General features: G+C 46.4%; 2 protein-coding genes across 3 annotated transcripts in view; both read left to right on the top strand.

The window, feature by feature from the left end:
• Window positions 1–4225: 4225 nt before the first annotated feature.
• On the top strand, window positions 4226–7565 carry LOC115165360 (zinc finger protein 616-like). Of its 2 annotated transcripts, none has more exons than XM_029718439.1 (2): window positions 4226–4404; window positions 4970–7565. In XM_029718439.1, the coding sequence occupies exon 2, from the start codon at window positions 4985–4987 to the stop codon at window positions 6488–6490; it is 1506 nt and encodes a 501-aa protein (XP_029574299.1). In that variant the 5' UTR covers window positions 4226–4404; window positions 4970–4984; the 3' UTR covers window positions 6491–7565. The 2 variants fall into 2 exon arrangements, with proteins under 2 accessions (XP_029574299.1, XP_029574298.1); XM_029718438.1 differs by having other exon boundaries at window positions 4231–4309.
• Window positions 7566–7716: 151 nt separating this feature from the next.
• Window positions 7717–10090, top strand: part of LOC115165358 (small nuclear ribonucleoprotein G) — an 11383-nt gene continuing 9009 nt past the window's right edge. The window contains exon 1 of the mRNA XM_029718437.1: window positions 7717–7859. Coding sequence (XP_029574297.1) covers window positions 7828–7859 — 32 coding nt within the window. The 5' untranslated portion in view covers window positions 7717–7827. The remainder of the gene's footprint in view (window positions 7860–10090) is intronic.

The following is a 10090-nucleotide window of genomic DNA, read 5'->3' as shown; positions in this document are numbered from 1 at the left end:
TAGATAACTGATAGGGGTTGCTGTTTTGAAGCCAACGCGCCTCCATTTTAGTACTCCTCCACTGGTGTAACAAATATTTTGCAAGGTGTAGATTGGTTGGTTGTTAAGCAACCAAACCGATGCGCGCGCAACCATGGTGTCACGGTTGTCGTCGGTGAAGGAGGACCAAAACGCAGCAGGCATGCGGTTGTTCATTTTTAACATTTATTAAATCAAAAAGAACACTCCAAAACAACAAAACGAACTACAGACAGTCTGGCAAGGCACAAGGCTAAACTCAGAACAATCTCCCACAAGTGACAAACACAAACACACCCTCATATATGGGACTCTCAATCAAAGGCAAAAGGGGAAACACCTGCCTTCAATTGAGAATCCCAATCCCAATTAACCAACCATAGAAACACACTTACTAGACTACACATAGAAATACATAAACATAGACCATAAACCAAAAACCTGGAAATACTAAATCAAACACCCTTTTACCAAAACACCACCCTGAACCACATAAAACAAATACCCTCTGCCACGTCCTGACCAAACTACAATACCAATTAACCCTTATACTGGCCAGGACGTGACAGTACCCCCCCCCTTAAAGGTGCTAACCCCGGAAGCACCTTAACAAAAATAACCCCCAAACAACAACAAAAGAAAAATTCCCCCCTACTAAAGGGAGGGAAGGGAGGGTGGCTGCCGTCAACGACGGCACTGTGTTACACCCCCCCTCCCCAACCCACCTATATCTGGAGGTGGCTCTGGCCGTTCCAGGCAGCTCGGGGCAGTCTGGCCGCTCGGGGCAGTCTGGCCGCTCGCTCGGGGCAGTCTGGCCGCTCGCTCGGGGCAGTCTGGCCGCTCGGGGCAGTCTGGCCGCTCGGGGCAGTCTGGCCGCTCTGGCAGCTCGGGGCAGTCTGGCCGCTCTGGCAGCTCGGGGCAGTCTGGCCGCTCTGGCAGCTCGGGGCAGTCTGGCCGCTCTGGCAGCTCCCGACTAGTGGGTGGCTCTGGCGACTCTTCACTGACGGGCGGCTCTGGCGATTCCTCACTGGCGGGCAGCTCTGGTGACTGTTGACTGGCGGGCAGCTCTGGTGACTGTTGACTGGCGGGCAGCTCTGGTGACTGTTGACTGGCGAGGCTGGGTTTACGCACTTGAAGCCTGGTGCGTGGTGCTGGTATTGGGCGTACAGGACTGGGGACACGCACCACTGACCTGGTGCGGGGAGCAGGAACGGGCCGGACAGGACTGGGGACACGCACCACTAACCTGGTGCGGGGAGCAGGAACTGGCCGGACAGGACTGGGGACACGCACCACTAACCTGGTGCGGGGAGCAGGAACGGGCCGGGCCGGACTGGGGACACGCACTGCTGACCTGGTGCGGGGAGCAGGGACGGGCCGGACAGGACTGGGGACACGCACCACTAACCTGGTGCGGGGAGCAGGAACGGGCCGGACAGGACTGGGGACATGCACTGCTGACCTGGTGCGGGGAGCAGGAACGGGCCGGGCCGGACTGGGGACACGCACCACTAACCTGGTGCTGGGAGCAGGAACGGGCCGGGCCGGACTGGGGACACGCACCGCTGACCTGGTGCGGGGAGCAGGAACGGGCCGGGGACACGCACCACTACCCTGGTGCGGGGAGCAGGAACGGGCCGGACAGGACTGGGGACACGCACCACTAACCTGGTGCGGGGAGCAGGAACGGGCCAGACAGGACTGTGAACATGTACTGGTGACCTGAAGCGTGGAGCCGGTTTAGCCACTCGTCCTGGCTGGATGCCCATCCTAGCACGGCATGTGCTGGGCATGTCCACCGGACGCACCGGGCTGTGCGGGCGCACTGGCGACACAGCGCGCAACTCCGCATACCATGGCTCCTCCTCCAGATCTTCCCTCTGCAGGTCCTCAATCAACTGCCTCATCTTCGTCTCCTCCTCCGCCGTCATCCCCCACGAGAGCAGTGGTCTGGGCTCTTCCTCTGCCCTTCCGGACCACCCCATTAGCCCCCCCCAAAAAAAATTATTGGGGGTGTCTTCCGGGCCTCCTTGACCGCCGCCTGCGACTCCGTCCACCGGCTGGCTTTACCTCCTCGACCTGGGAATCCTTCCGCCAGGGTCCTTTCCCCGACTTGATCTCCTCCCAGGTCCAGAACTCCTTCCCCTCGCGAGCCCATCTCTCGCGCTCCTTTCTCTGCTGCTTGGTCACTTGTTGGTGGGAGATTCTGTCACGGTTGTTGTCGGTGAAGGAGGACCAAAACGCAGCAGGCATGCGGTTGTTCATTTTGAACATTTATTAAATCAAAAAGAACACTCCAAAACAACAAAACGAAACGAACTACAGACAGTCTGGCAAGGCACAAGGCTAAACTCAGAACAATCTCCCACAAGTGACAAACACACCCTCATATATGGGACTCTCAATCAAAGGCAAAAGGGGAAACACCTGCCTTCAATTGAGAATCCCAATCCCAATTAACCAACCATAGAAACACACTTACTAGACTACACATAGAAATACATAAACATACACCATAAACCAAAAACCCGGAAATACTAAATCAAACACCCTTTTACCAAAACACCACCCTGAACCACATAAAACAAATACCCTCTGCCACGTCCTGACCAAACTACAATACCAATTAACCCTTATACTGGCCAGGACGTGACACATGGGGCAAAACGGACTGGTTTGGCTATGATTTTTGACAACATGTAAACTATATTTCTTCTCCATGTTTATTGAAAACATAAATAAATTGGCACAATGAGCACTTGTTGTCTCTCAAATACATTGTTACAGTTGTTGGTTAGCTAGGGAATTTTTTGCCATATAAGCATTGACGTGACATCAGTCAAAACACCTCAAAACAGGACATGGTATCAAGAGCAAGATAAAACTAGCTGAAACGAGTCACTTATGATTCCCCACATGGCAGTTTCTTGTCATTGTTGATAGCTATCTGGCCATCTAGAATCACAACAACTTGCGGACTTCTGCCAGAGAGCCAGAGACCTGGCAGTGGTGCCAGGATAGGACAACAACCTCTCCCTCGATGTGATCAAGACAAAGGAGATGATCGTGGACTACGGGAAAAGCAGGGCCGAGCACGCCCTCATTCTCATCGACGGGGCTGTAGTGGAGCAGGTTGAGAGCCTCAAGTTCCTTGGTGTCCACATCACCAACAAACTATCATGGTCCAAACACACCAAGACAGTCGTGAAGAGGGCACGACAACACCTATTCCCCCTCAAAACACTGAAAATATTTGACATGGGTCCTCAGAAAGTTCTACAGCTGCACCATTGAGAGCATCCTGACTGGTTGCATCACTGCCTAGTATGGCAACTGCCCAGCCTCCAACCACAAAGCACTACAGAGGGTAGTGCGTACAGTCTAGTACATCACTGGGGCCAAGCTCTTGCCATCCAGGACCTATTTATTTTTGTACCTTTATTAAACTAGGCAAGTCAGATAAGAACAAATTCTTATTTTCAATGACAGCCTAGGAATAGTGGGTTAACTGCCTTGTTCAGGGGCAGAACAACAGATGTTTACCTTGTCAGCTCAAGGATTCAATTTTGCAACCTTTTGGTTACTAGTCCAACACTCTAACCACTAGGCTACCTGCCGCTATATACTGAGTGCTGTCAGAGGAAGGCCCTAAAAAATGCCAAAGACTCCAGCCACCCAAGTCATAGACTGTTCTCTCTGCTACCGCATGGCAAGAGGTACCGGAGTGCCAAGCCTTGGTCCAAAAGGCTCTTAAACAGTTTCTACCCTCAAGCCATAAGACTGCTGAACAGCTAATTAAATGGCTAACTGGACTATTTTCATTGACCCCCCCCCCCCCATTTTTACCATTTACATTAGTCATTTAGCAGGCACTCTTATCCAGAGCAACTTACAGTAGTGACACTTCATTTCACGCATTTTATTATTTTGTACTGGACCCCCGTGGGAATCAAACCCACAACACTGGAGTTGCACACACCATGCTGGCGTTGGAAACCCCATGCTCTACCAACTGAGCCACAGGAAAGGCTAACCCTGCTGCTACTCGCTGTTTATTATCTATGCATAGTCACTTTACCACTACCTATATGTACATTACATCATTGGGTTGTTCTCCAACATTACCAACTTTCCTGAACCCGTTAGTGTTCTTGAATGACTCATTGGTGGAAACGGAAGTACCAGAATGCTAGGTTTTGTAGTCCTATCAAAACTCAAAGTACACAAACAACTTGGCTTCACTTTGGAACACATGGCTACGGTGCTACAGGGAAATGAAAACAAAGTTTTGGTAACGTTAGCCAAGTACTTATCTTGAAAAATTACTTCTACACTTGTTGGAAACGGATATGTTGCCAGTATTCAAGTTTGTTTGACTAAAAAAAGGTACGCTCATTTCGTTGTAGGAGTGGGGGCACTTTTAACATTCGGTCTTGTTTAGCTAGCTAGCTAACGCAACTAGCTAACGTTATAGCGATTTCCTGCATAATGGTTCATGCTATTTGCTTTATTACCACTGCGTGTATACTTTTTTGCTGTACAGTTCGTAAAGCTTTTACGTCGTTTACACATAGTTAAATACTCAACTACCACATTTGCAGTGCCTACTATAATTTGAGTTGTGAGACGCAGTAGGTAGTTAAGGTTACATTTGAAATGTAGCAGACACTTTTATCCCAAAGCGAATTACAGTCATGCGTGCACGCATGGGTGGTCCCGGGAATCGAACCCACCATTGTAACGTTGCATGCTCCATGCTCTACCAACTGAGCTACAGAGGGTGACAAATGTACAGCCGTCTCTGCAGCCAACCATTGTACTATAAAAAGAGAGAACAAGGAAACGTTTTGTAGGTTATATCTAAGTTTCCCTTGCATCAGCAGGATGAATTAACTATATTTACTTTATTCATGAACGTGTCTAATAGACTGTCCTCTGTACCTCCAACTAGGTGCCTTGGTTGAAGATGGATGCAGTTCCTTGCAGTTGGAACACTACAAGAGTTCAGGAGTCATTTGCTCGGACTAAGCCTGCATCAGACGCGCTAACAAAGCTGGCAAAACTTGTGGCACAAAAGCAAGAGAGTAAAAGCCAAAACCAACTTCTGCCTGATGTGTGCCCGTGTGTGTGCGCAGAGTGCAGCCAGGGATTCTCTGACATGGCCGAATTATTGCACCACCAACAGGGAGAACATGCCTTACCTAAGCGTCACCGATGCCTTTCCTGTGGCAAGGAGTTTTCTCTCCTATCCTCTTTGCAGTTGCACAAGTGCATTCATGATGCTGCTCCTTGTCAGCTCTGTTGTGGTAAACCTCAGCTAGATGCTCCATGCAATGCATGCAAGGGTTCAACCTCAGACTCTCAGAGTGTCCAGGATAAGTCCCTTCATCACCAGTCCCACCATCATGATAGCAGATCATATGCCTGTGCTCCATGTGGTAAAGGCTTTAGCCAAAAGCAAGCACTGCTTCACCATCAGCAGGCTGGCTGTAGTAAATCTGCCTCACGAACTGCAAAGGTTGTCAGCCCTCCCGCTGACTCTCCCTCGCCTGAATCTGCCCTGTCAGACTCTTCACCCCCTGACTCTCCCCCCTCGGACTCTCCTTCCCCTGATGCCACTAGTGCCCCAGTTCCTGACAGGCCAAACCAATGCCAACTTTGCTACAAGAGCTTTCGCTCAGGGGCTGGCCTTGCCTGCCATCAGCGATCCACGCATCAGAAGGAGTGGAGTATCTCTAAGTATCTCCAGCCAAAAGGAAGAAGCACAAATGGGGTAAGTAGAAAGTCCAAGCAGAAGAGTCAACTCCTCTCCTGTCGTTCCTGTGACAGGGTCTTCCCAAGCACTGCCAAGCTGTACTTGCACAGACAAGAGTCCCACAGCAGAGAAAAGGATATCAGAAGAGATCCAAGGCCGCTGATTAGCAAGCGGAGGAAAAGAGAGACTTACCCATGTGATGTTTGTGGTAAAGTGTTCTTGCACCACTTGTCACTTAAAGCACATGTCAAGAACCATAGTCAAGAACCACCAAGCCATGTTCAGCAGGTTGGGAAAGCAGCCAAGGAGACCAAGTTAGCTGAGAAGATGCCAAAAAAGACTAAAAGCAACCTATCACGGAAGATGAGAGGAACTTTGGTCAAGGTTAGCAGAGGGAGACCAAAGAAAATTCCCATGAAAGAGGAAGAGGGAGAGTTTCCTTGCCCATCTTGTGCTGAGGTGTTTTCTTTGCAGTCTGCCCTGAAGGAGCATGAGGAGCTGCATCAGCCTACAGGGAGTATGAGACAGTGCAGCGTGTGCAATCAGGGCATGAGTATCTCTAAGAAGCCTAGGGCCAAGCTTCGGAGGGCCTACCATTGTGTGCCCTGCCTGAAGGCTTTTGTAACACTGGACACTTTCTTACAACACTGCCAAAATCACCTCGTTGTCAGTGGTGATGAGGAGAGGAGCTATTCAGACACTGATGGCAAAATCTGAGATGATGTACTCTTCATTTTTTTAACAAGCTGTACTGAGTTCCCAAGAGAATATTATGTGTATATGTACATTTGAAAGTGTGAAATATTTAGACCACTCACCAGAATAGCTGTTTGGATGTAACTCATGTCAACATGCCATTCAAGTTGCAACAATACATTGAGAAAAAAAAATGTGTGTGCTGTCTGATACCTTTTGTGACTGACCAACAGTGATACACGGTGGAAGCGGGGAAGACACAATCTTCCTAGGCCTATATCCTCGTCATGTTAATTCTTGATTTCTACATTTTATATCCCATCACAAATCAGATCCAACCATCCATTTGTCGATTTGGTTTAAATGAAATTAATATACGCAAGACCTAATTTAGCATGTTGCTGGAGCATTAAAATATATAACTTTAATTTTTTATAAACAACCCACTTCAACAAATCTGGGTTGCAATATTAACTGCACTGTTACAAATAACATGGCCTAAGATGTGGTTTCAAAAAGATTTTAATAAAATATTTTTTATGTAACATAGCAGTTGGAATGGACAGTGATATAGTTTACTATAATATTAACAGGTTTATTGACAGGTTTTGATTTGATGACTCAAATGAAGACAATATTTCCATTTAATGTGATTTTTTTTCAACACTTTGATGGCATTGTACTTGTAAGTGTGACACTGGTTTAGCATCAATTTCATGATTATTTACCTGTGTGTGTGTGTGTGTGTGTGTGTGTGTGTGAGAGAGAGAGAGATATGCATACTCATGGAGCCACTAAAGGCTGTCTAACAATGTGACATAACAGGTTCATTTTCTCTGGAAGAAGCTTTGTCTTGGATATTATTATGCAAAACAAGCAGTGATAACAACCTTCCTGCAATTGTTTGTTAGCAATTGGTGTACCAGGTTATCAATTTTCTGCTGTTTTGTAAAAAATTAAATATAATAAAATCTTAAAAGAAAATAAAATGTTATTTTTAAAAAGGATTTTAGGTTTCACCTTAGGAAAGTGCCTTTGTATCCGAGTTAGCAACCTTTTCTTAGAACATACCTCATTAAAAGTATTCTCCCATGAAGATGTTTTGTGTTTACTTCAATTCGTGTAGTTACAGAATTCAATATTGCAAGTCAATGTAAAGCATATATTCTTAATGTTTTGTACAGCGCGTGTATATGAAGAGGAAAAAGCAAGCTGCAACACTAGTCAGTAGGCGGCGACGTGCCCACTTATGTTAGCGGAAGTTTGCATGACGTTTTCCGGCTCGGCTTGTTGCGCATGCTTTCCGCTTTTTCACAAACGCAAGTCTCACGAACTGAAGGCCTACTACAAAAAGAAACATGAGTAAAGCACACCCACCAGAGTTGAAAAAGTGAGTTCATTTTATTTATTTATTTTTTATACATATTTGGTCTGTGATATTTCGCGGTCCATTGTAGATAATGTGCCTAGCAAGCTAACATGGTTAGCTACGCGCTAGCCAACTACGGGTAGTCGGTAACGTTAGCTAGCGACAGTTGTGCGGCTTGTAAAATTGCTAGCCAACTTAGTGAATGAAAATGTTAGCTTGTTAAACCATGCAAACATTTACATTGAATATCATAAAAATGTTCATGTTTTACAAACGAAAGTGTTTTTAATGGATGGGTTCTCTGTTTTTGGTTGATCAATCTTTGACCAATCTTGTGGCCGGCTAGCTCTGGTCCATCGTGCGACGACAACGAGTTGCCTCTGCGCTCAGTCGCATTAAAAGGAGACCCCCCCTCCTCTCCCATTTGGGTTAGTGTCCGGCTTCATGTTCAATAGTGGTTGGAAAGATTATGGATATACTAACAAAATACATGGCTCGCCGAAAAAACGCCACCTTCTGGAGGGAGACAGATTTCCACCGAATTGGGCGCTCTTCCTCTGGTGGCTCAGTTGGTAGAGCATGGTGTTTGCAATGCCAGGGTTGTGGGTTCGATTCCCACGGGGGACCAGTACGGGAAAAAATGTATGAAATGTATGCATTCACTACTGTAAGTCGCTCTGGATAAGAGCGTCTGCTAAATGACTAAAATGTAATGTAAATGTGGTGAGGAGTCTACCCAAGGGGCCAGGGTTCTGACTTTAGTCATCACCTTTGTGCACAAAACATCCATTGAATTATTCAAATATAGCTGAAGCCAAAGATATTTACATTTTATATTCATCCAATATAGGGCTGGGCGATATGACGATATATATCGTGTTGACGTTTTTCTATCGTTTCATATTATGCCGTATAGTTTATTTCGTGTCGCAAATCACTCTTAACGGCAATATTTTTTAGTCAATTGGATAACGCTTTGCGTTCTTCCACACGTACCACGTGGAACACAACACAAACAAACACGGAGGAGAGTGAACGTGACACGGAGACCGTACCTAAAAGAGGGGCTACTTCTGTCGCATGGACGTGGTTTGGGTATGAAAAGTCTGACACGGACCAGAAAACCGTCCTCTGCAAAATATGTCGCAGGCCGGTCCCGACAACAGGCTCAAACACCACTAACCTCTTGCCACCTACGCAAGAATCATGTGAAACAGAACGGAAAGAGTCTACGGATCAAATCAAAGTTTATTTGTCACGTGCGCCGAATACAACAGGTGTAGACCTTGCAGTGAAATGCTGAATACAACAGGTGTAGTAGACCTTGCAGTGAAATGCTGAATACAACAGGTGTAGTAGACCTTGCAGTGAAATGCTGAATACAACAGGTGTAGTAGACCTCACAGTGAAATGCTGAATACAACAGGTGTAGTAGACCTCACAGTGAAATGCTGAATACAACAGGTGTAGTAGACCTTACAGTGAAATGCTGAATACAACAGGTGTAGTAGACCTTACAGTGAAATGCTGAATACAACAGGTGTAGTAGACCTTACAGTGAAATGCTGAATAGAACAGGTGTAGTAGACCTTACAGTGAAATGCTGAATAGAACAGGTGTAGTAGACCTTACAGTGAAATGCTGAATACAACAGGTGTAGTAGACCTTACAGTGAAATGCTGAATACAACAGGTGTAGTAGACCTTACAGTGAAATGCTGAATACAACAGGTGTAGTAGACCTTACAGTGAAATGCTGAATACAACAGGTGTAGTAGACCTTACAGTGAAATGCTGAATAGAACAGGTGTAGTAGACCTTACAGTGAAATGCTGAATAGAACAGGGGTAGTAGACCTTACAGTGAAATGCTGAATAGAACAGGGGTAGTAGACCTTACAGTGAAATGCTGAATACAACAGGTGTAGTAGACCTTACAGTGAAATGCTGAATAGAACAGGGGTAGTAGACCTTACAGTGAAATGCTGAATAGAACAGGGGTAGTAGACCTTACAGTGAAATGCTGAATACAACAGGTGTAGTAGACCTTACAGTGAAATGCTGAATACAACAGGTGTAGTAGACCTTACAGTGAAATGCTGAATACAACAGGTGTAGTAGACCTTACAGTGAAATGCTGAATACAACAGGTGTAGTAGACCTTACAGTGAAATGCTGAATACAACAGGTGTAGTAGACCTTACAGTGAAATGCTTACTTACAAGCTCTAACCAATAGTGCGAAGAAAAGGTGT

This window comes from Salmo trutta, chromosome 28, assembly GCF_901001165.1.
Source record: "Salmo trutta chromosome 28, fSalTru1.1, whole genome shotgun sequence".
NCBI classification, from domain to species: Eukaryota; Metazoa; Chordata; class Actinopteri; order Salmoniformes; family Salmonidae; genus Salmo; species Salmo trutta.
This window is presented reverse-complemented; position numbering and strand designations above follow the sequence as displayed.